A 27,840-nucleotide genomic window follows, 5' to 3' on the forward strand; every position below is an offset into this window, starting at 1 on the left:
GCATTGGTAGTACCGTTATAATTCAACGGTATGACGTACAAATTAAAGTACAACGTATATTAACTATCGATATAGAGCAGTTGCGCGAAAATAATTCAAATATCGATGCATTTTTCCATATTTTTTTTCGGATATTCTAAGAGATTATATAGGGTGTCGAGGCAATCTTTTCCCCCAAATAAGCTCTTGTAACTTGCCTCGAGAGCTTTTCAAAACACTATAATAAAGTATTTTTTCATCGAGTACTTTTCGAGTTATGAGGCTTGAAGTAATTTCTTAATTTTTAAATAAAATATCTAGTAAAATATTCATTTTTCGATTATCTTATCTTAATATTTTTATATATAAAATAATGACAGGAATCAATTGGTGTAAAGAAAATACATAATTGTTTCGAAAAAATATGTAATTGTTAATTGCATAACTCGAAAAATATTCGAAATAAAAAATACTTTATTACAGTGTTTTGAAAAGCTCTCGAGGTAAAAGCTACAGGAGCTTTTTTGGGAAAGAGATTGTCCTGACACCCTGTATATACACAGCAAATTTATTTTAAGTACCATTATATTTCAAAATTGTGTATTGCAAGTAAAAATTTGCTGATGCAATTTTTTGATACCGTTCCAAAAATCAGTTTTGCGTTATCTCTAACATCCTTTGTCCGCAGTTTTGACAACCGATAATTTTAATCGATATCGCAAACAAAAACGAAACGTAGCGTTATCTTTTCAAGGCAAAATGTTTCGAATTGTTGACCATTGTCAAAACAAATGTAGAAATCCCGGAGCAATTACGTGCAATCGTCATGAGAATTATAATCGCGCCCTGATATATTAATGTAATTTGCAAACTCTCCGAATTTCCATCTCGCAGCTCAAGGATTCGGAAGACTTTGTAAACTCTAATGACTGCACGTAGATAGAGCGCGATGAGAGAGTTATAAATTTAAATTTAACGCAGCTTGTGACTATACATTAGCCGTAAAGATACGCCATATAATTACAAATACCTATCTACGTACGAACATACCGTGTCGGTCGATATCTCGACCGAGCCCAGGTATTCCGACGACAATACATTAAATCGGATAAAAGGCTTGAGGAGGGGGTTAAGGTAAATGATCTTGGAGAGAGAAGTTTAAACTATATCGTTTGTGAAGCATATAACCCAGCACCGTGTGTTTCGTTACCTATTTAAGTAGACTATTATCGCAGTTGTATCGCAAACGGGAATGTTTTAATCGCGAGCTACGTGCGATCCCTTACGATCTCTGAGAAAGAAAAAGAAGGAGAGAGAAGGAGAGAGATCGATCTTCGCGATTTATCGAACGTTAGGAAGCTGAGGACAAGCTGCATCGCGCGACATTATATCCTCTCATGATTATGTTATTTATTATTTTCTGCCATTTGCTCTTTTTTGCGTTATTTTTTTCTGTAACTCGAATGTTGACATATTTGCTAATTAAGCCGTTTAAATTTGTCGAAGGATATTCGAATGAGAATTCTACGCTATTCAAACTCGTACTTTGTACCGTAAAATATTTCTAACAATGTTTTCTGTGATTTATAAAATACGCAAAATGGCGCAATATATTTGTCACTTGAGAGCGCAGTTAGCGATAAAAAGTTTTCATTGCCAGTATAAGCTTTAATCGTTTGATTTCTGCAAATTATGCTCGATTTTCTGATAGTATTTTCGCCAGAATCTGCAGACTCACTCGTGGCGAGATAAACAACTCGTATGATCTACGTCTACGCGTTCCGTCTACGAGTGACGTGTGAAGAAATTGGCGGTTGAGCAAGTTTCCAAAAATTCGGGATATTGTAACATCGGGAGATTTCGATATCGAAGGAACGGAGGACTCGGGAGGCAGTCGCGAAATTGATTGGAAACAATTCAGTTTGAGCGATTACGAGCGATTATTCGCGAACTGTCAGACATGAATCTAGGCAGTGAATGGCCATGAGTTGTAGGACACCGATATAACTGGCGTAAAAAAATAGCGACCTGGCCGCTATAAATGAATATTAGTATGCGAAATATTATTTTGTATTTCATTGCTCGTTCGAATGCATTGTTATTCTTGGCAAGATATCCATCATACGGAAGGTCTCTGCTTGAGAGCGAAACAAACAGCGGTGGCATCCACTCGTAATGCGCGAGTCACGTAGAGTCACCGACCGAAAAAGTGTCCGTGAGAAAAATATAAGCGCTCGTATAAAACATAATCCATTATATTCGTGACTCGCAATAGAATTTAAAACACATGCAAATCTGTAGAAGAGCCGCGAAGAAGTGAAAAATAAAATTTTTACTGATCTTTTAATAAATTTTCGGTTCTTCAATTCTTTGAGCAGTATACTCTTCACATATTCAAGAAATATTTGAAATATGCAGTTTTCTCGAAAGCTCTCGCTTTTATTTACAGAATCTCTGAATTTTTAAATATAAATTATTATATTTAAAAAATACTTTTCCTCCAATTGAATCAATTGAGAAATTCGATTAATTACTTCATTAAAAAACTGACAGTATCAAAAAGATTCCCTGCTCAAAAAATTACAGAATAACGATCTTAAGCTCCTCGATTTCGTCAAATATAAACGGTGTTGCCCATTGTCGGAATTTATTTCTAACAGCTCCTTTAGATCCTCGTCGAAGTAAAGCAATGTCGCTCAAGGCCCGCTCATATCTGCATCTCCGGCTCGGAATTATTGTCGTTAAACCAGTCCGAGGCTCTCTGACTTTCCGTCACGCGTACGTTAAGCTCCCTCTCGGTATATCGACTCGATCTCGTGACGGACGGGCCTCGTCTGTGCTCGTCGAAGGAGGCGAGAACCAATCTGTCGCCCCGTCTGATCGCCCTCGGGGTCGTTTCCACGGAACTGGTGCCATCCTCCGCGGTCGCCCACGGCGGCAAACTTCCGGAAGGCATGCCCCAATGCTCGGTGAATTCCGAGCCCGACCTGGCCAAGCTCGGCTGGCTGAGCGATCTGACCAGAGAATCCGCGCCCTCGAAGGAACTCAAGCTGGTCAGATCGTCCCGGTCCATCCGGGCAAAGTCGCGAACCGTTATCTCGGACATCGATCTCAGATCGGCCTCGCTGCCGGCGCCGGCGCCTCGCGAACGAATAGAACCGCCCAATCGACGTGGACGACCCTGTCCACCGATCATGGTCGTGGCGGACTGCGATGTCTGCAGATGATGACTCTGAGTGCCTAAGGTGCGCGCCGAGCTGCCGCCGTCGCTTTCGTACTCGTACAAGGTGGGGAGGGAAGATCTTCTGGACCTGGTGTCCCATTCCGATGATTTGGACCGTTTGTATCTCTGTCCGTGATTTTTGCCGTGGCTAGAGGACGAGGTGGAGCCGGTGTGCGTCGACGGTGGGCTCAGAATGCGGATAATCACGTCCCACTTGGCTGGCGGGAACAGATTGACGTATCTCGCGTCTTTGCGGATCAGCTCGTAATCCTCCTTGACTACCGCCTCGGTCAGCAAAGTGCGCAGCGTGCTCTCCGTCGTGATGATCTCGCGCCACTTGGCGCGTTCCTCGTCCGTTAATTCGGTGGCGTAACGCGGTTCTAGGACGCGCGCCAATCTAGTGTACCAATCGGCATCGGCATCGTCGAGGGAACGACGGGAGGCGGGGGGTGGCGGTCTGCAGGGGATCTCGGCGCGGGTGGTGTAGGTCGGCTCGATGCTGACGTCCGGCTCGTCGTCCACGCCAGCGTTCGTCGGCTCGTTCGTGATGGTTAAATTGGAAGCCGAACTGACGTCGGAGAAGTTCTCCCATTCCGGTGGCGGAGGCGGCAGGTCCTCCGTCGGATAGTTCCTGATGGTGACGTCCCACTTGAGATCCGGCGGCGGTTGCGGCCTGGCGCGATACTCGGTGACCTGGCGAGAGTGACGCTCCACGTCCTCGATCGTCTTCTTCTCCGTGACGGTGCGCAGAAACACGTCGTCCACCTCGTGGGTCGTAATTTCCGGACGGCGAGGCGCGACCATCTGCGGCTCGACCAGCGGCTCGGTCATCTCCTCGCGCAGCAGACGGTGCTCGCGGTGCTGAACGGCGGTGTGGGTCGCGGTGGTGGACGTGGTTGGCGCGATGGAAGGCGGCGGCGGCGGTGTCGGCGCCAGGATGCTCGCCACCCGGTATTTGGCGTGAGACGCGTCCGTCACCTCGGTAAGCGAGCGAGTTTCCGTGAGCTCGGTGTTCAGGGAGGTGAGGGATCTCGGCCGGCGGATCTCGTGTTGCAAGAGCGGTTGCTCGGTCGTCGGCGACGGGAGTTTCTCCTGAATCACGGTGGTCTCCCGCTCCGCCTGTTTACGAAGAATTCTCGAGTAGACCGGAGGCGTCTGCTGTCGGGAGATGGTGGAAACGGACGACGCGCCACCCGGTGGTCCATGAAGCTCGGGAACGTAGGAGAAGGTCGTCATTCGGTAGGGCGTGCTTTCCAACGAACGCGATTCCTCTCTTTCCAGGATAGTCGTCAGGTTTCTCTCCAGGGCGATGCTCGCCACGTCCGATTCCGATGGTAAGGGACTCGGCGGTGGCGGTGCTCTCTTCACTCTCATCTGTACGTCGAATTTCGGCTCGAGCGGAACAGCCACGGGATGACGCGGTATCATGACTCTGGACGCGTTCGCGGCTGTCATCGACGAGGTTTCCACCTCGGCGGCGACCGTCTCGGAATACAAAGAACTCGAGGTACGCATTTCCACCTGGCGCTGATGCTGGATCTCGCGATGATCCATGAACGCCTTGTTGTCGTAAGACCCGGCGGAGGACACAGGCAACGAACGTTCCTCGTCCACCTGTAGAAATAAGGCAAAAGCGATTGGTGTAGATCAGCGCATCTACTATTCATTTGCATACATTTTTCTAGAGGATTTAGAAAAGCCTTTCAAGTTCTTTATATATAATTATTCATACATATTTACAATATATGACTATTGTTGAAATTAACGAAATTTTATAATTTCATAAAATTGTGATATTAAATAATATTTTATAGAACAAAATTGTGATATTAAATATCGAAACTTCAATACACAAACATCGAGAATTAAACAATTTTCAATCATTCGTAGGCTGAATAAATTAAAATTTATTACACAGAAATTTATATTCGTAATTCGATTAAAAAGATTAGCACGATATGAGAGTGACGCTTCTCTATTTACTTAATAAGCTGAATGTTCCATCATCCGCCTTCGCAAACAATTATCGAGACTCACCTCGGAGTGGCTCTCGCTCGGATAATCGCTCGGCAACGTGTCCGAATGATCGATCACCAGATTCGCCTCGCTACCGGAAGTAGAGGCGGCGGTCGCGTGAAGAAGGGCGTGCGCGCGCGGTATCTTGAGACCCTCGAACATGGTGATGTTGCTCAGGGTCGAGCCGGAAAGTTTCGTTATCTCGGAGCCGGTGCCGCTCTCGAAGGGATGTCGATGGACCACGCGGACATTACGGCGTTTCAGGCACATGTAGGAGCAGCCGAGACCTAGCAGGAGCAGCGACAGGAACAGGATCGCGCAGATAATCAGCAGGATCTGGAAGCCTTTTAGCGGCGGTTCGGTGACCGGCGAGGGCGTCAACGTAGCCAATCTACGAGCGGAAATCAAATTAGAGCGGAGCACCAAGTGTGTCCCGGAGATGAGAGAAGAGACGTGCAAATAACTACAATGTCGTGGCTAGTACTACAGTTAGCGTTGCGATATCTCGGAGCTGTCCTCGAGTGTAACTGGACTATAACTAGAGAATAAAGGCGTGTATATGTTACGACACGTTCTGAATACAAAGTATTACTTTCCTTATTCCTCTGACAAACACAGTAATATTAAATATCAATTATCTGTCGCAAATGCTTAACAATTTAAGTAGCAAAAGCGCGTGTATTTCTTGTAATATTCGTTTCTTTAAATTTTCGTCCGTTTGAATATTAATTATATATCGCATTTATTGAATTTGGTTGTAATGTTGGTCGACCGTAGAATTTAACGGTGTAATGATAATTGATGTTTCCTTGAAAAGAAGGACAAAAGAGAAAGAGAATTTAAGAGTGACCTTCATTTTTTTCGACAATGTGGATTTCAAATAAATTATATGAATTGTTTTAAGAAAAAAAAAACTGCTTTTATAATTTGTAAAATTAAAATTTAAAATTTGTAAAATTTATAAATTAATATAAAAAATTAATGCGTTAGATATAATATATAAAATTATTTAATAAATTGAAGATCTCAATATGAAAATGAAAAAATGATTCGACAAATCCTACGTCAGCTTTTGCAAACAACTGATATATACTGATATTTTTTCCGGTAAGCATTTTAATAAAGAATTCTTACATGCTTTCTGGAGGCTTTGGAGGTGCCGGCGCTACGGGTGGAGGATATCTGCAGACTATGGTGATAACCTCATCTCCGTCCATCTCTAATCCGGGGTGAAAGCGAACAACCACGTTATTGGTAAACACACGCAGAGGATCCTGCTTTGTACCGCATCCTGAAATGCAGATTGTTTTCGTGCGATGAAATATTAATTAAATTTATTGGAGTAGAAAACTGAGAATTTCTAAACGCAAATTATAAGTTGTATAATTATATATGAATTAAAAATGAATACTTCGAAAAAGCAGTAAACATAAAAAAATAGTAAACATAAAAAAATGCATCAAAATTGCGTCAATTTCGTTCTGTTTCTGTATTTTGTAAAAATCTAAATATACGTCAATACGTTCAATAAAAATATATTGTCCCATAGAATTTTTGATGCGATACAAATTAAATTTTTCAATCATTACAATATCATTGCATTTTTATATACGATTCGATTTCATTTCTTAATAAACGGTTTATTTTTTATTAATTTTACGCTTTCGCGAAATAAAAGTTTATTCTGTTTACTGACAAAAAAAAAGACAAAAATATAAAATATAAAAATAGGAAAGGATACCCTTTAGAGGTAGTTCCAATTTAGCGGTGGTCGCGCCTCGTCCTTTGAATATGCAGGCGCTGTTACGATCGAAATCAGCGTAAGCCACTCCATAGAACGGCTCCTCGAATTTGAGTTCGACCTCCATGCTACCTTGGCCGCAGTTTAGGGAGGCCTTGGTTCGATTCAGAAATATAATCGGCAAGATGTCGTCCAGCTTGGTGACCTTGCCATCGAGAACCGTGCTCGGTGGCAGTCCCGGCTGATACTCGATGCTGTTGCCTTGCGATGCATAGTTGCTCTGAGACAACACGATCGGAATTGCCGCCCAGAGCAGAATCGTCAATTTCGGCAACATCTGCGGCGAAAAATAATAGTGATCTTTCGGGAAACTGACAACGAATATAAAGAAAAATGATCATTATAGGACAATAGCGGGGATGTAATTAATCGCAGAAATTTGAATCAAGAAAGATTATTATATCAGAAAAACTCGCAACAAAATTAAGAAAAATTCGTACTTTTAGAAAATATTGTTTTATTATAGAATATTTTTATTAAAGTGCATGAAAATTGAGTTTATGTCATGATATATATGTATTATCATATTTTTAAAAATTAAAATAATCCGCGAAATATATATAAAATGTATACTCCAAGTCATCACTTTTCAGCAATTCTTTTACGATTTAATAATCATTATTTTATTTCTAGTAATACTATCATATTTCATGAAAATTTTATTATCGGAATGTCGTGTCCGAAGTCTCTAATACACGTTGTAATAAACTTTAATGATAAACGACATGGCATGTACGACATGTACTATAACGATTGGAATCATCATGTTCTCAGGTATCATTCGAGAAGCACGAGGAAGCGGCTGTCCACATTCCCACGAGCGACTTCCAGAGAACGTAAGTTTTCCTTCATATATTTCAGCTATGTCATTGTTTATACGCAATGCTCGATTCACACGTGGATCCATACGCGTGGTTTGCCCATCGTAACGCATGTCATCGTGTTCCTCGTACAGGGTGTACCAAAACTTTCTTCCAAACACAGATGTTAATCGCAGATCAATAATAAAAGAGTTTTTGGTTTAAGTTAAAAAAATAAATTTATTAAAGTAATTTAATTTAATCTGTTTTCACATAATTTAAGAAAGGCTGAAATTTATATATTTATCTTCAAAAAATTAAAATCGTGATGTAAATTTTCAATGAAATTTCTATTAAATTCTATGAAATAATTTCTATTAAATTCTATTAAATAATAATTAAATCCCATTAAATAATTTCTATTAATTTCTATTAAATAATGATTAATTAAAAATTAATTTGAATTAATTTAAAGATTGATCAAAGAATGTGTAGCCGAGAGAATAGTACTAACAATTCTTTAGTACACCCTGTGAAATATCTCGAGATGCGCGACCCTTCTCGAGTTAAATCGTCCTTTCTTACTCAACTGGAGCAGAGAAAGCCGTTATTCGTCGCGAGATATAAAATGCAGATAAATGCGGGTTTTGTCATCTCCGATGTTCGTCGTAATAATATCCGCGACAAAAGTGCCGCATAAAAATTCCGTTAGACTCTAGACAAAATTGAACACATTCTGCAAGTTGATGAGCATTCGATCAATCGCCGTCGAGCGGTGTAACGCTCATAATTCTTCCCACGCAACAGGGGAGAGCTCGTCCTTTATAAACGACAAAAACGAAGATGACATATTGTAAGTGTAACGATATGCGCGAAACGATTATAGCTGCCGCGGTCTCGAGAGAGCCTACTTCAAGGTACTGTTACGCCCGTAATTGCATCAAGTAAACGCACACAAATTATAGGCATTATATACCGGCCGTATCTATAAAAATATCTCGATGTGCGTTTCTTTCATGCACGTTCATAAGCCTAGGTATGCACGATGATCGCACGATCGTAAACGCCAGATGACGGTAAAAATAATCCTGATTAAAATACACTCGCGTGGAAACGCGTGAATCACTCCCATCGACTGCCATCGTCATTGCCGGCGAATTCGCGGTCCCCTTTGCTGAAAACTGGACGACGCCTAGCAAATTGTCCGCCGTTAATTATTCGCCCCGCTGTGTGTTTAGTAGCGCGTGAGAATCTCGCAAACAGCCCTCGTCGCATCGTCTCGCGCTGCGACCATTAACGTTTACTGTCACATCGAGCGAAAATGTCAAAAAAAAAATTCGAATGTCTTATTCGTCCATCTAGAATATGTTTCTGTTATTCGAAAAAAAAAAGAAAAATAAAGAGACAGCATTGATTAAACAACTTTAAGCGAGCAAGAGATAGATAAACTTTGAAATTGTTGATTTTACGCGAAAATAATTGAAAATAAAAATAGGAAAGAGAGAGACAGAAGAATAATGAAAATATAAAATAATGAAAAATAAAAGCTATATTTGAAAAAAAAAAATATTAGACATGCAGAACGACAACTTAAATATCGGAGCCGCCATCAATCGTTAGGAGTAAAAATAGATTCGAACAGCAATATTTATATCGATGGTCGTCCCTACTCCTAAAAAACTGCTACGGACCTAAATGCGCGGTGAGTGCATAATTCAAGAGTAATCGACTGAAGTGACAGATATGACGGGTTATTTATTAGTGCCAAACATCGCATGGGCTAGAAATAGTTACATTAATTGCGCGTGTGACGCAATATATATAAATCACATCGGGAGCGATTAATAAAACGTGTATTTCCAGACACGTGTGATGAGTGTTATAGTAAATTACGCAAAAATAACAAAGATACAGGAACATGTTTCAGATTTGTTGTTTCTTTTATCAACCGCGAGTTAATCGGTAAATTAATTTGTCGTCAGCGAAAATTTGATAATTTTTTGCAATTAAGTATAATAATAGAATATTCTTAGTTCACACTCGCATTAGATACAAATTAATTATTCAAATCAATAAATAAAATATTCCTTTCTAAATAAATATTCTTAATACATTTCAAAAAGATAATATATTTCGGCAAAGATCGAGAAATTTAAAAAATTTGCAAAAATATTTAATATCAAAAACTCAACACATTTATACGCGAGTAATCCATTTAATCCATTTAATAGTACGCATAAAAAATAATTTTATATTTATCAGAATTTCTTACTAAAGAACATGCCATCCATTGTATAATCTAAACGATCGCGAGAATCGTTTTGTAGAATCACAAAATGGCGGATCTCGGGACGGCTTAAAATTCATTAATAATTTTACAATTTCAAAGAGAAGCTACGTTCTCGATTGTAAACGCAGAAAGTAACGCGTGAGAAGTCTCATGGCAATTGTAACTATTTCCTGCTTCCTGCGTTTCCTTTCTTCGAACGTGCTACAACGTATCACGCGCTTACTTAATTATTTAATTAATGCGCTATATACAAGTTGAAAAAAAGAACGGTTAATAGGGAAAAACAAAGTGTGATTTAATTGGCGATGTTAACCCATATCGTCTTACAGCATTAGCATATTGCGTATGAGAAGCTGAGTCGAAATAAAAAACCTCTGCGCGGCTTTATACGAGTACAGCTTAAGCGCTAAATCGTATTACAATCCCTTCGGTAATATTACACTTCCCTCAGCCTCCCGCGGCTGCTGAGATACGAGGTACTCGCGCCATACTTTAAGACGCCAATTACGCAAATAATTTTATAGTCCTTAATTATTCTCGTCCTGTTCAAACGTTTGTCTTTGATATCTCGAAATTGAATATAATAACTTTGCTACTTATCGCGCTTCGAAAATATCATTAATTCTACTCGCGATATGAAGAAGAAAGTGAGTACAAGAGTCAATCACGAGATGTATAAATTTTTCATTACTGTATTTTTAAAGATAAAATGAAAATAGCAGAGATCCGATACAATATATCGCAACAAAAATATTTTGATCGAGAGACGCGTATTATCAAACATAAATTTTTCCATGATTAAAAAAATATTTTTACGCGATTGTTCGTTATGAACAACAATTATTAATAAAAACCGAATAGAGAGAGGAGTCTTGTCTCGAAGCTTTTCTGCGCGAATCTCCCTGGTTGTACCTTAACGGTATCTCTGATAGAACTTATTTTCGTAGAAAAGTCGAGTCATGCCCTTTCCTCAACGATCGATTCGTTTACGTTTCGATGCAACGTACGAGACTTTATTTATTGCGATTGTATCATCCATCAGTCCTCTCGCGTCACTGAGAGATGTCGAGATACCTTTGAAATAGCCATTATCCGCTCAGCAGCGAGGCCATTAAAAAAGATGCGATTGATATCCGGCCTTCCGCTGGCGCAATCTTGACTTCCTCGTGCAGCCGGCTACCGTGTCCGGCAAAGAAAAAAAAAAAAAGAACCGTAACAAGTTTCCCAGCAGCGACTATCCTTCAACACTTCGCAATAGATTTAAGAAGACAATTATAGATCCTAGTTTGTTTACTACAGCGCTGTATTACGTTACGTAATTTCACAATTTATGGAGAATCCTTGTTAATGATCAAAATATTTTTGTTGCGATGTAACAACAGATTAAAAGCAAAATAAAAATATTATAAAACTAAAATAAAAAATTGGCTCAAACTAATTAAATAATTAATGATAAAAATATAAGTTTCCTGCCTTTATATCCGTCAAAATTTGACGAATATTAGGAAATGAAATTAAAGTCTTTATTTGATAGAGAAAATTCTTTTTTTTTTTCTAAAAATAATATAAAACAATATTTTATATAAACAATATTATATAAATCTTCTCTGTCACTTCCATTTTACCTTCAAAAGTACAAAAATATAAAATTTGTATCTCTACCTTGTACCCACTCTCTCCATCATATCGCGAGTAGAATTAACGATATTATCGAAGCTAGCGCGCGAAAATACGCTCGCGTTTATTAAATTTATTTCTCAGCGGAAATCGCGTACAAAATCGTTCTTTGTGCGTGCGTCATTGAATTATGATCCAAATTTCTTTAACGCGCATTAGATGAACCAGATCTGTCCCAGCTGAAGTCGTCATTTCGCGGTGCGGATACTCGCGAGGGAAACGTGCCAGAAATCGAGGGGAATACTTCGCGGTCGTCCTTCTCTCTAACGATGACTGCCGGCAAACCCGTGATGCAGGACCGCGAACGAAGGAGAGTCTCGGGCACGCTTCGATGCATCGGACCGACTGCACCGTTAGACCGCACCGCGATAATACGCGCTCGCGATATAAGAGAATGCCCGGTTATACTGACTCGGCTCCACCGAGTGTCGTTGTTTATCCCCGAAACCTGCGAATTTTCTATTTTTCCAATCCCAAATCGACGGTATTTTGCGAATGTCAAATAACACAACGTAAACTTTTTGCCGAATCTAATAGCTTGAAAACTGGATCGCGAAAATGATAACTTTAATTGTGCGATTAATTCTCAATTTGTTTGTACTTTTCTCTATTTATATATAAATTGTATATATATTCTATTATATTCTAATGCATATTCTGAATCGGAATATGTATTAGAAAGAGATCAGTAATAATGCAAATGAATTAATAAAGACGGAAATTTGTTCGTATTGAAATAATTTTTTTAAATTCATTTCAACTTTATTCTTCGTTTCGCTTTTGCCGAGAAGTTTTGTTCTCGACGGAATTTACTTTTAAAATCGAGTACCGCTCTTGGAAATAATTGATATTGATTTTATTTGTGTTCCCATAATTACTTGTACAAGAATTGATCTCGGAAAGTTCTCGTGCGCGACAATTTACATGCGAAAATACATTTATTAGGCAAAATCGAGAACAGAGAATTGAGAGAAACAGAGAAAAAAATAGACAATTTTTTAAATTAAATTTGCTTACATATACAGGGTGTTTCTTAATAAATGCGAAATATTTTAAGAGATGATTCTTTGCCGAAAATTAAGGGAGGTTTTTCATATACACATATTTCACATTTAAAAAGTAGACATAAAAAGTTCTAATAAAAAATTGAATGAGGGGTTGCTAGTTTCATCCGCTAATAATACGGAAGGCTGAAAAACATATTAATAAATAACCTTTTTTTTAAAGAAATGAAATTAGAATAGAAAATATCCTGATTTCATTTCTTTAACTTGTTCCAAATTTGAGACAAAAATAAAAACCTAATTTTTACTCCCCATTTTTAGAGGAATGTAATTCCACAGGCAGAGATGTAGGAGTATGTTTATAAAACACCACCCTTAATTTTCGACAAAGAATCATCTCCTAAAATTTTTCGCACTTATTAAAAAACACCTTATGTGTGTATATAATCAGGATCGTCCTGACGTACGTACCTTTAACGTTTTAACCGCTTACCGATCGCAGATTCCTCGTCCCGGGTCCTCGTTCCTCGTTTCTTTAAGATTGATGACGCATGGCGCGCTGTCCTGAAATACCAAAGTAACATGACAAGAATTACTTTAGTGAAAGTTATCTCGGCGGAGCGTGAAATATGCGGACATCGCGACAAGACGCGTGCGCGACCGCGATTGACGGCTAATAATACACAGTGGTTACAAATCCGCGACATGCTCCTGCGTGGCACACAAGTGCGTAAATATTTGCGGTTGTCTTATATATCAATGGGAAATAGGGAAAGAGACACACCGAGGTCTCTCTACAAGATGTTTCGCACAAGAGCGTTAGACTATGTATCGTATTAAAAGTTATGAACAGACATAATTTGTCAAAAGATAAGCAACTTTGTGCGGTAAAAGATGCTTATTTTTTGACAAAAGATACGATAGTGTCGATCTATATCGTATTATTTATACGCAAGATGCTCTGTTTTGAGACAATTTATGTTTGTCAGCTCGAATGTCTGTTGAAATATTATTAGAATAATTTTGCTTCAACTGTTATTCTATAGTGAACTAGCACGATTCATAAATTATAGTTAACAGGAACTTCCATCGGCGAGGATTAGTCGATCCGAGAGCATCGAACCGGATCGTTATAGCTTTAGTAGCTTCCTTATATTCGGAGTAATTAAAGAGGTACCTTTTTTCCACCGAAACATGTTATTACCAGAAATACATAATTAACACCTCTTATCGTTACTACATTCTACGTTTCTAACGTGCACTCTGGAATTCTTTATAGCCCCGCGAGAAAGCTTTTATTAGGCTGCACTCTATAATCGCCTCTGAGAATGTGCGCTCTACGATATCCGAAACGTAAAGAGAAGAAGAGAAGATTCGCAATGGGATGGTAGATGAAGCGTGAGATTAAAAAGGGTACCCCGAAGATTTATGAAGAGAGACGCCTCAGAAAACATTGGCCAGATCAAATTTTATTTGTTGTCTTTCGCGAAAGAAAGAAAAAAAAATTATTTGGCTTTGTTTCAAAAACGCGCGTCCCAGGAATGATAGAAGATGTTGCAAATTCTCAAAGTTACAACGTTAACTAGACTCGGATTTAATATAACCGCATCGTTCTGCGGCACAGATTTTCTCTGGCAGAAATGTACACTCGACGTAATCGATTCTTCCATGACACAGTAGGATGATGCGTCGCTAACCTTGGCCGCTTCCTGTCACACAAACACACACACCCACACACGCGTAGACACAAACACACTCGCGCATTTATTGACACAGCTCTGACCAATTTTCTTGGAGTCAGACCACACTCGCTCACCGATATTCCTTTCGGGCGACCCGCACGTGAACGTCGTACCGATTACGAGACTTCACGTAGCTGCACATGTGGCTTGAATACGTACGCTTTTACATGTGTATACGGCCGTGTAAGTCGTGCTCGCGGTTCGCGACGAGGAGGATAATGAGGATCGTCAGCGAAAGAATTCGCGAAGGCTTTCGATGACGGTCAGATCGGGAGATGTCCCACGCGATTTTATCGCCAACGCGACTCTACATCGCCTTGGTCGTGGAACATAAAGCGAATAATATGTTGTATACAAGATGCTTCGGCAATCGTGACTTTCTCGAGATACTAGTGATTGAAGCATCATTGACTTTCAACAACGATCTAAATACATGTCGAGAGAGATTAAGTTACGAAGATTGCGAATAAATGAGAGGATTATTCTTATTCTCGTTTTATAATTTTAAATAAATTTTAATTCGAATTTTTAATTGCATATGCAAAGTTAATATTTTCTATGCAAAAAAATTTAATTTTAAATCTTATTATATTGTATATAAAATAGAAGGAATTTTAGATTTTCAAGAAAATTGCTCCGTGCTCGGGAGAAAGTTGATCATTTCTCTCTCGGAGAAAGATAGTTTATATCAGCTGTTGTTAGGAAATTTTTGATTTTAAAATTTAATTAAATTTACTGCAACGTGACACGAAGTAAATAAAACTTTCGATATTTAGGTAAAAATGGAGATAAATTTAAAAAATGTTCCTGTATGTATAGATACAGATATAATAGTGGAAAGAAAATAAAGTTGCGTTCGAAATATTAAATTTTCTAGTGAAACTGAAATAGATTTTCGTGCGGCTTTCTTACTCAAGCAAAACACAATTATTCAAAGTTGGAATGGAAAATGTGTTTGAGCGAAGATAAAGCTTTAACATTAGTAAAGATAAAAATATCTTACAGAGATTTTTTAACTTAATATAAATGTTCTCCATATTTTGTCACAAGAGACTTTATAAATATATATATATATATATATGAAGAATATGTAGATGTGAAGAAACTTTCCCAGGTTGACTGGTCGCGAACAAAGTATTACTGTAATACATGCTTTGAAATAGTATAACGCGTGCATTTTTCAAAAATGAAAAATAATATTAAACTTTTTTTTATACAATATTTTTAATTAAAAACGTGGCAACTCTTTATAAACGTTATTGCAAAAAAAGACGATGCATTAAAAAACAAACGTGAACAAGTGCTAAGAATGATCATCTTGATAACTCGCATCGAAATAAATCATTCATGCGTTAATCATCCGTTCGTGCGATTTTCCTCTCAAAATAATTCCCCGAGATATTTAAATATTTAAAGGTTTACGTGTCTCTTGTCGAGTTTATTTCTGCTGGAAAACGATGACAAAACTTTTCTCGTATGCTTGTAAACACGTCGCCGGCGAGATTACTCACGAATGTCGGTGATACAGCAACGGATGACTTATATATTTTTCGCGGAACTATTACATAAAAGTATTGGCAACGACAATTCCGCGTGAAACGAGAATTAGAGGAGATGTACACTGCATGTTTTATCATGTAGGTATACATTGCATTATAAAAATAGAAAAGAACGTAGAAAAATAAGAGGGAAGAATGACAGATTTGTCATATCTCTGCTTGCGATGATCTTTTCGAAGATGATAAATCGAAGAATTTATATATCACGGCAGACAAATTACATATTAATTATGTGAGACAATAATTTAAGAAAAACAAAGCGATGAGAAAACACAACAAAGAGATACATATCTATTGTTTTAATATTTTGCCATTGTGTCAATTTTTCTCTCTTATGAATTGTCGATGTATAATATTTCTACGATGTATAATATGTACAAAAAGAACCATCGTGACTTGATGACTATTAATATCGATTGTAAAGAGATGGATTGAATATCGATAATAAAGAATGTATACAAATTTAAAAAGAATCAGCTGTTGTTACGATTCAAAAGTTAGTGGCATTTTTCAGTGCTTATTCGTGTCTCGAGAATTCATAAATTTTTCTTTTCATAGAAAGGTTTATGTTAAAAGAAAATAACATAAATAAAAATAAATAAATAAAATTATTAAGAAAAATATTAGATATTATATAGAAAGCAATATGTGCGTGATCGCAATGTTGTATTTGTAAAGCAATATTCACAACTTGAAATTAAACCAACTTCTGTAATGTCTGTAAAGTGGCATAGCTTAAAATTATAAAGGAAATTATATCATCTTAAAAAACAACAGAATAATGGACGATTAGAAAAATCAAATAACGTGCAATTTTACGCGATATGTGAAAGCATAATATTAAGATGTAATATATATGTTTATTTTAAGTAAGTGAAAGTCGAATGAATGGATCGAAGCGATTATGCGGTATCTAATAATGTTAAGTAAATATTGAAAATGTCAGTTAGAGAGAAGAGTCGATGAAGACGGGTTCCGAAGGTTTTAATATACCTTGGCTTTATTTAAAAATTTCTAAATTTTTTTTTAATTTGAAATTTTTTTTTAACTTTACTAAAAGTAACTTTAATTGAAAGATAATAACACAAATCTACGGAAAAATTCTAGAAAAAAATTCCGTAAAGCAACGTGATATTAACTTATTTCGTCAAAGTCAAGTTCTAAGATCCTCCTCTCTAACTCTAATAACTTCTTCAATCGCTCGCGTTCGTGGAAGGGAAGTATGACGTGAACGCCCAGTCACGCTAAATGTCTCGATGCCTTCTTGTGATCGAGCCTTTAAAGTCGAACCAGTATCCGAAGGAGACAACGTTGCGATCTCGTTGCGCAAAGTTGCGCGCAAAGTCTCGACTTTCACTAGCCGCCGTCATCGTCGCGCACGGATACGCGTGCGCGCGCACGTGCGTGTATCCTTGCGAGCCGCCACCACCGCACACGCGTGCACGAGAGAGACAGAGAGAGAGAGAGAGAGAAAGAACGCGCGGGAATTGCTCTCCTCGATCCTCGACATGCATCGCTGGACGCACGAAAAGCAAAAGATGCACGTAACCGACGGATTAAAGGACCGAAAGGAAAAAGGAGGATCAGCGCAATCCCCCTTCTCATTTATTATACGCGAAGTGTATATACTTCCTTGATTAGTCACTTTGTAATACTGGATTGCAAAGCTCGATTCTTTTTTCAATATTTGTTTGGCCGGAATATATGAAAGATGATTAAATGGACAATTATATTCTTTCCGATGGTGGAAAGCTTGAATCTTTTTGTTTTGGAAAGAGAATAAATATTCGCCCGTATATCGGATTTAAAGCAGCAAATGGAAGATAAATGTCCGCTCTTTAATCTCTCATTTGAAATATCATAAATTTAAAAACGTAGCTTTTAGTCAGGGAGGATTTTAACGTATATTATATCGTTATTATTATAAACGACGAAATATATTTCTGAAAATAAATCATTACTTGTTATTATTAAAGAGAATTTATCTTATTCGATTTTCATGTTCAAAACAGAAACTTTAAAAGCTTGATTCAAAATAAAAGCTCGGTTAAAAAATGAAAATTTAACGTACGAATCAATTTAATAAACTATTATGCAAATGACAGATACGAAAAAACGGTAAAATATCGTCGTCGAGAAAATTCACTGTCTGTGTGCGCGAAAAACCAAGGACGGAGTAGGTCAATCGGATTAAGGGAACACGATAAGAAAAACGTCACGGATTATTCTGACTGAATAAATTACAGTTTCCTTTTTCCAGGATCGTTGCATAACGCAGCTGTGGCTTCTTCCACTTTCGTGTAAAAAAGAAATTTTATTTATAAAGCCACATTCTCCGCCATGTGTTATAATATGCGATTTCTTGTATATATTTTATTAATATATTATTATATTATATTATGCATATATATATAAATAAATATAAAAAAATAAAATATATAATATCTACTAATAAAATATATAATAATAAAATGCATACAAAAAATCATATATTGTTACACATCACGGAAAGAAAAAAAAATGCAATTTTATAAATGAAATAATTCTTTGAAATATATATGTATGCATGCACAAACGATTGTCATTAACAATCGCATGGATCGGTGCAAATCTTGTCTCGCGCCTTGTCGCGTGTCAAAGAAACGGATATATAAACGGGATCAGGCGGGAGAAAAAATCGAAATATCAGAGTGCCAGGGACAGCTGCGGACTGTCTCGCTGCAGAAAGTGGATTATAGCGATCGGACTTTTGCTATTGCGAAAGTGTGTTTTAACTCGAAGTGAATGGTGCAAAGCTACGTCACGGACTTGCTGCAGAAAAAAATAATGTATTTTTACGATCGGCAGTTATACAAGTCGAAATATTTCGAACTAGAAATCGAGCCGGTTTCTAACGAAAAATTCCGTTATAATTATTTTTGATTGGCTGACTTGCATGTTTGGAACGAAAGTAAATAGTGAAATTGAATTTTTCTTACTATTTCAGTTTATCAGAATTCAATATATTTAATAGAATGTTAAACAAAACATTAATTTAAAATAGTGAAATTACAAATATTATCGTGTCGATAATATTTGTATAATAAGCCAAAAAGAAAAATGTTTATTGTTACAACTTTTTCGTAGTAACTATTTTCTGTGCAATATCTTTAATGTATCTTGCAATAATGTGCTATTAAAATTTATCATGATGCTTATACGTAGAAAGGCGTTACTATGTGCAAATCATAACAGTTACATCCGTCTTACAATGCTTAAGAATTTCATTGCAAATAATTAATTCATGAGCATTTACATTATGGAAATCATTTCATTAAAGTTTGCAGAATATTCTCGATGCAAAAATTTAAAATTTTCTAACACTAAACAGACATGCAGACATAACTACGTACATATAAACGTATGTAAAACGATAAGATTACGAGAAAAAAAATAGGACATGAAGACTTCAGTCAAATAAGTAACAGAAAAATTGAAAAACAACGTAGTTTTTGGAAAAAATTCGATATATTTTATTAATAATTAATAATTAATCATATTTTTCTTCTGCTTTTGATATTCTACCGATATATTTTATTAATAATTAATAATTAATCATATTTTTCTTCTGCTTTTGATATTCTATATAATAAATTTTTAATATAAACTAATAAAATATAAATAAAAAAATGTAATTCTTTATAAAATATACATAAAAAAATGTAGTTCTATATAAATAATCTAATTAAATTTAAATCTAAAATTAATAAAATTAATAATTGCGAATATTTTAAAATATTTTAGATATCTTAAAATAAAATATAGATTATTTTTTCCGCATTATGTAAAATAGATTGTTATATTAAATAATTGTAATAAATATTAATTTTATCAACTCGACTATATCTTGCCAATAATAAAGATTAAATATGATTAATTAAGTAAAAACTACAAATTGCTCACTCACCTCTCACAATGCTCTACTATCGCTCGATGCCTTTGGTCTCCTTTTTTTCTCTTTCTCCTCCTTTGTTGCTCTTTTTCATGGCATTAGACACTTATTTGCGAAAACACAGTTAATTACGATCGAACTAATTACTAGAATATAACGATCACGTATTACTTTGAACGGTATTCTTTCGACATTAATTGCACTTTATTATACATATTACGACATATTGGAAAATATCGCGAAAATTACGCTTGCTCAAAATTTCGTTTTACTCAACACTCGGAAATTAAAGATAAATATTCGCAGAATGCAATATCCGAAAATATGTACATTGTTGCTTTGCTGATTAGTCGCGCCGTAGAATTCAATCAAATAAATTACATAAAATACACGTTTCAACAATTTATCGATATATACACGTAATATTTTATTATGCGGTAAATATTAAAAACGTTTATATTTATTAATTTAATGCGTCACATTGTCATTCCGCTCAGAACCGATTTATTATATTCGTACTTTATTAATAAGCGAGAAAATAACTTACTTGCAACTTTTGCCCTGATATCTCGCGATTCCACGCGGATCGAGTTAATAATGGCTAATTATAACACGATAATCGCGAGAATTAATTAATTCCGAGGATTAATGATCGGTAATTATAATAATCTTTTAGTTAGACGATAATAATGTAAGGATTACTTCATGAGAATATCGAACGCGAAATTATTATCGAAGGTTATCAAGATAGAAGAACTTTATCGATGAACGACATATAACACACTTGTTTAACGTGCGGACATTGACCGAATGATAACAATGTTTTTCATCTCTCTACGCGTCGATTCTTACACATTCTTTTCCCCCACTCTATTGAGCGGGGATATTCTCCGTGCTACCCTACTACGTCATCGCACCATTGACATACCGCCAAATATGTAAACAAGGTCGCGTCAGAATCGCTTCGACCGCGATCACGTTAAGAAGGATAATATACGATGATATAAAGCGTCGCAATCTTTTTGCTCGAGTGTCGCAATAACGTGAAAATATTCTATGATAATTAAAATTCTTTTTCATCAAGAAATATGTAATACATTACCAAATAGATTATACCGAAAAAATTCTACGTTTCTTAAAGTTTCATAATTATCAATAAATGTATGATCATTGAATTCTTGGTAATTATATAATTATTAATAGATTACATATCACGGTGCTTGAATATTTTTAATCGTTCGATTTATTTTACTCGTCTTTTATAACGTATATCATTGTGTTTAGTATTGTTTATATACGGTCGACGTCTTGTCATTCGTGTCGCGTGACTCGAGCGAAAAGGTAGCGGCATAAGACGCTGCGTATTATCTCTCGAAATTGTATTGCGACAATTTTTAATATTTTATTTATTTTATTAGAAGCACGATTACAATTTTTAATACTTTATTAGAAGCACGATTATTCATACAATCATTACAGTTAGCAAGTATCAACCTGTGCGATTAATTAATTCCGGCTGTTATCACATCTTAATTAGCCATTAACTCGATTTGCGTAGTGCACGGTAAAATCAAGAGTAACAGAGATTGACGCATGAAATTAGCGTGATTTTCAAACGTCGAATGGAGCAGATCGTAATATCGCGCGAGCGTCAGTTTCGCGATGTTTCCTGATATAATAAAGCGTTACGATATATCATTATTAATATTGTTGGAGTGCCGCGTGAGTGTATTTCAGTGCGAGCACGATCGTAATTAATAATTTTCGCGATTCGTGAATTATTCAGTGTCATGAAGGAGCAACAAAGGACGAACAAGAGAGAAAGAAAAAGCCTGGAGAGACGTCAAACAACAGCGGAACAATTGTGAGTATTTTATAATGCTTATTTAATTTATTATTTGTTAATTCTGTGTAATTAATTTATACATGTTCAGAATAATGATCCATTTTACACTATGTTACACAATATAATGTATATAAAATTTTTATTTTTATTTTGTTTTCATATATGAAATTTTATTTTCATATGAAAAAATAAAAGAATTCAAAAGAGTATGTTATATTTAATAAAATATTTTTATTAATTATTTCTATATATAGATAGAGAGAGAGAAATAATTTATTTTATATAAATAAATAAAAATGTTTAAATGAAAATATAATATTTTATTATTTAAAAATTTTTTTATTATTTAGGATTTATAAATTTATTTATATTATTGATGATAAGAATTAAATTTTCTTATATTTCATAAAAATTTATATGTTTATAAAAATTTTTTTTGTTAGAAATTATTATTTTTTTTATTACTTTTTTTTTATTCATGTGAAAAAATATGAATAAAAGATTTTCAATTGCACGTAGTAATTACTTTTTGAAATATTAATTTTTACATACTGTTTTAATTAAAAAATATTTTTGTTTTACAGATCAGCATATTACAACTCCTGTTGCGCATCGTATCGGTGAGTGTTACATTGTCTTTTATTTTAAATTCAAGGTGATGGATTTGCAATGATAGCAGATAAAACAATCAAATATTCTGCATCATTTATTTTTATAGAATGCTTATATTATATTATATTCATATAATTATTATTATATTAAAAAGATATTAAAATTTCAAATTGATAAGAAATAAACAAATGCACTATGTAATTGTAAATCCATACACAAACACATTACTTCAAAATCGGTAGGTTGAAAAAAAGATTAGTATATATGCATACATATTCATATGAATATATGTATATCAGAAATGAAAAATGCTTGATAATTTTTCATGTATTTTATATTATAAGATTTTTTGAAGTTTCTTTACTATAGAAAAAAAGAATATTTTATAAATCAAAGAGAAGGCTTTATTTAACTCAAAATACTAGGACGTGTTTAAACATACACTTAAAAATTTGCGATCCCCCGTTATTCTCGTATTATCAAGTAGATTCGAATGTAAATTTCGTAACTATTCTTACATATTCAAAGGGAGAGAGTTTGATTCTCAATATTGATTATTTATTTCGAAATTCAAAAAGGTAGCGAAGATCAATTTACTGATAACTATCGATCTCATTAGTGCAATTAATTCACTTCTCTATCCTTTTCTCGACATAAATAGAACAACTAATCAAAAAGTTAGGTTTCGAATAAAAGTTACCAACATATTTTTCAATTTTGATTATTAAATTGCGCAAATAATAAAAAAATATATAAATATATTTACACACAAATATCGTGATGATTAATATAAAAATTTGTTTTTGAATATTAATAAATCGATAAAATTTCACGTACTATCACATCGATCCTATATTAAATTTTGCATCTGATTAATAAAGTTATTAATAAAGTTTGAAGAAAAAAACGAATATAATAAGTATTTCTATAAATATAACATCATAAATGAGATGCGTTAAATTAAAATGCTAAAAGTGTTTTATTTTATTAAAATTAGTGTAAATATATAAAAACTACAATTTGTACTTTTTATATTGCATTATATATAAAGAGAGAGAAAGAGAGAGAGAGAAAGTGATTTTTATAAATATTTTATAAAGAAAAAAAGGGTATATTTCAAGAGTTTATTTCAAGTGCACACAAACTTGTGATCCTTTTAAAATTTTGTCGCGAGTTGATTATTTAATTGATTTTCCATCGCGACTTTCTGGTGAAGAATCGCGCGTACATCTGCACCTATGCGAGGTGCGTAAGCGGCAGTGAATAAAGCGACCGTGCCCTGTACCAGTGACGTCATCCTCGCCGGATTCAAGATGGCGATCGCGTGTTCACCAGGCGAAATCGACAAGGAACAACGGCGGCGGCGGCTGCGGCGGTCCCAGGACCGGTTTTCGAGGAGGCGGTACTACCGCCGCCGTCGCCGACACCGCGTGCAATTTTTCGTCGTTTTGCGGGCCCAAAAGCCGAAGCTGCAAAACCGCACGTCGGCTACCCTGCCTACGCAAACGGCTACGCTAAACGCGCTCCGCAGAGAACCTTAATTTATGCAAGATATCCGAGTCTCTGTTATATTTCCTTTCTTATCTTCTTTAAATCGACACGCATAAATTTAAAATATATATTTAAAATAAATTGCAAATCTTTAATTATAACCTGCATAATATACAAAGTCTTCTCGATGTCTCAGAGATATCTAGAGATTAAAGACATTTCTTAAAGATGCGCGTCAATTTTAAATCGATATTAAAATTCAAAAATTTTGTTAAAATAAAACATTCAATTTTAAAAAAATTTTAATTTACAAATATCTGAAGATTAATTCGTAACGCTTAGCTCGCAAAAGTTTGTAAATTCTGAGTTACATATAGCCCGTAAACCATTAGTATACATCTTGAAACTTTTGTTCGCGAGTAATTTAATACAAATTGAGATTCGAGAGAATTTGTGTGTATTTAAATATAGCAAAAAGAGAGAAAAAAAATACAAAAGAGGAACCTGGAATATCTTGTATACAATCGAAAGCAGATTCTCATTTGGATTCGATTTTGAACGAGATTTCCGATAGTGATAAAAAATACTGACGTGATCGCTTCACTTAAAATTCCCCTGTTGAAAATAATGCGACGCGAATGCTATCGTCGGCGATGGAAACAACGATTTCTCACGTTTCGACCTACGCGATTTTGCGTCGCTATCGTAAATTTTGCGCGTGCACACTGGAAATCGCCCAGTGATCTCGCTGGAGATGTAGAATAGCGTAGATCTACGGAAACGCGAGACGGTCGGAATTTAAATAAAGATGAGAGCGTGTGACGTGATTTTCTCGGGGATGGATCGCGCGAACGTATCGCTCTCATTTAACTGCTTTGTCGTCGTAAAATTTTCTCGAGCGACTAATTCGAAAATCGATACGGCGCCCTCGAGTGACGCGCGTGTTTCCCTCGGATGCGTAGCGGTGCGTATCCCGTTCCGCGAGACACGCGCTCGTCGCATCTCTCGCGTGAGGAGGTGTAGCAGCGGATGTCAGTGGCGTAGAGCGATATTTTTCAAGCTTTTTTTTATCGAATCTATCTCGAAGACGCGTTTGAAAATGATTTTAAATGTCGAAATACTTTTTATTATTTTTTTAATATATAATAATTTTCCTTTCCCTTGAAAATTTTGCTGTAAAATGACTTTTAGATATATCTAAAAAGTTTCATATATAAAAATGATGTCAAAAAAATTGTTTCCCTTGAAACACTTCTGTAAAATTGTTTCTAAATTTTTATCATTTTTTTCTTGGAAACTACTGACTTAATTATCATTATTTTGTTTTTTTTTTAATATTTATTTGATTTAATAAAAATTATACCTTCATTAGAAATTGCGATCAAGGTTATCAAAAAATTAATTAAAACATAATTGACGAAAAAATCAATCTTCAAAAAACCTTGATTAAAATATAAATATTTGAAAAAGAAAATTAAAAAATTATTTCGACATATTAATTCATTGAGAGAAAGAAACATAATAGTGTAAAATTTTGCCATGTGACTTCGCAATCATCTCCTTAAATATCTTATGAATCATTTATAGATATTTTTATCTACGAAACGAAAAATAACGATAGCGACAAATGAATGTAATTTTATACGTGTACTGCGAAAAAGCGATAAAAGTGATATCGCGATGGCAAGTTTAAGAAATTCCGAGCTTAAAATGCATATTGTTGTTATTTTTTAACGCTAGACGACAAAAATATTGACATGTGAAAATTATTGATGCCATGTACGCGCATTAAAAACTTTCCTCGCGCATGCAGCTTTCAGACTATCGTATTGATATACCATGACTTTCGAGTCTTTTCACCTAGCCGCAACGTGTCGCTTAAACTTTCGAACGTCGATCGAATGCTTTTGCTTTTCTATAGATCTCGCTTGGATCATCGCGATTGTTGAATCGCGACACTGATGCCCGTTTCATTCATCGGAGTATAAAAGCTCGCATACGACGCGGGACATCGACTGCTCATTTAATAATGCAAATGTTGATTACATAATTCATTGACCAGTTATTATACTGATTGACAATCAAATAGGAGGGAACAGTCGGTGAGAATTGTCGAAAAAGATCCCTCGCAGATCGATCGGACGCTCTTCGCGATCCACGTTCTCATCTATGATCTCGAGATTGCGATGCTTACTTGCGATTTTCAAGCTTAGATATCGAGATACTAGTTTATTAACCCTTATTAACCCTTAGTCGCTCTCGTGGCATTTGTCAGGAGCGTCAATTGTTCGAAATATTTTTATTGTTTTTATCTACATTATTATTTTTGCGCAGACAAAATTCTCTATTTTCTAGAATTTATATTGAACTGTCTAAAAAAACTTACTAAAAAAATTTACTTCCATCTTACCAGTTCAGCGTAGATTATTTGGTATTAAAATAGGCAGAAATATTTGCATCTTATACTTGCATTCGTTGTTAAGTGCATGAATTAATTATCATACGCGATACTCTGGTTCCTCGCTCCAGATGAAAAGAATTAATATCTCGAGTCCGTTACAACAGTAACTCGCGAAAGGTCGATACACTGCTGCGAAGCTTCGATACCACTCGCAAAAGAGAAAGGAGAAAGAGAGAGAGAGAGAGAGAAGGAATACATACAAGATACTCATTGTATTTTTCATCTATAAAGATAGACAGTCAATTTCACGGATTAGAGCTTCATCCATGTTTTTGTCTCCGAGTCATATCGCTCGGAACATAAATCATCCTTTGAGAAGTCTTGATTTAAAAAAAAATCAAAGTCCATATCGCGGCGTCTCTTTTACTCCCGGGCCTACGCTTTAACGACAGCATCTCGACGCGAGTTACCAAAATTGGCGCATCGGAGACTCTCGGATCGCGCGCCGCTCGCTTTCTTCATACTCCTGCAAGGAGTCGGCAGGCGCGAAGGTCAACGAGTCTTGTACGTGAGCGGGGAACGCCTATGGCGCGAGGGGCACCAACGCGCGCGAGCGCGGCTTACTCACGCTCGCGAAATTGCTACCGGGCCTGCCCCCGCGGGGGTCTCTTCCCCATCCGGAGTTAATGAGCGCGTCTTCCTTCGCTGAGACAGTCGACGACCTCGCGTCGAATTCTCTTTTGCAAGCCCGTATCGCGGGACTCTCGCTCGACCCCGATTCCGTCCCGATGCTGTCAGCGTTGAGATCACCATTAGGTGCGGCAGACGAATGTAAAAGTGAGCGCGAAAAACGATCGCCTCGAAAGAAATCAGCTGGAGATGATCGCGGAATAAATCGAAATTCCTTTCCATCCAGGAGTCTTCGTCAGGGGCAACCTCCTGCGCTCTCTCTCTCTCTCTCTCTCTCTCTCTCTCTCTCTCGCTCTCGCTCTCTCTCTCTCCCTCCTCTCTCTCTCTCTCTTTCTCTCTCGACTATATCAAACTGCGCGTACAAAGTTCACCGGTCACAGCTGGAGGAAATCCGCATTGGAGTGCAGCATTGTAGCGAGAATCTCTCTATTTATAGAACCTAACGTACTTCCTCCAAGAAGAAACTCGTACTCGGCGCGAGAAGCTTGGTGACGTTCGCTGAAACAACTCCGTATCTCGCGGATAATTCGTCCAGCGTGTCCGGTGACGAACGATTACATCCGGCGAACGATAGTAACACGCGTGTTCTCTCCTACCTCGTTGCCGTGTTGCGTGCTCGAGGGGGGCCCGAGGGGGGACGGAGGGGCTCTCGAGGGAGCTGCGTGCGGCCGATACGCTCCTGCCCGGGGATCGCAGGCAGGTAAATATCGTCTAGTGCGATCGCGCGACCACGACTGAGTACATTCTCCTGAGAGAGCGTTTCACCTGCGACGACGGA

The 27,840-nt window shown here is 36.5% G+C and overlaps 1 protein-coding gene across 2 annotated transcripts; it reads right to left on the minus strand.

Moving 5' to 3' along the window:
* Positions 1-359: 359 nt before the first annotated feature.
* On the minus strand, positions 360-27,840 carry LOC105253711. 2 transcript variants are annotated; one of them, XM_011261913.3, is made up of 6 exons: positions 27,659-27,840; positions 13,262-13,354; positions 6,960-7,296; positions 6,353-6,509; positions 5,240-5,609; positions 360-4,816 (listed from the first exon to the last, which is right to left on the minus strand). In XM_011261913.3, exons 3-6 carry the CDS (start codon positions 7,294-7,296, stop codon positions 2,687-2,689), a joined length of 2,994 nt encoding a protein of 997 aa, XP_011260215.1. In that variant the 5' UTR covers positions 13,262-13,354; positions 27,659-27,840; the 3' UTR covers positions 360-2,686. The 2 variants fall into 2 exon arrangements, with proteins under 2 accessions (XP_011260215.1, XP_011260225.1); XM_011261923.3 differs by lacking the exon at positions 27,659-27,840 and adding an exon at positions 20,038-20,178.

The sequence above is a fragment of the Camponotus floridanus genome, unplaced genomic scaffold (assembly GCF_003227725.1).
Source record: "Camponotus floridanus strain SB8 unplaced genomic scaffold, Cflo_v7.5 scaffold22, whole genome shotgun sequence".
Lineage (NCBI taxonomy): Eukaryota > Metazoa > Arthropoda > Insecta > Hymenoptera > Formicidae > Camponotus > Camponotus floridanus.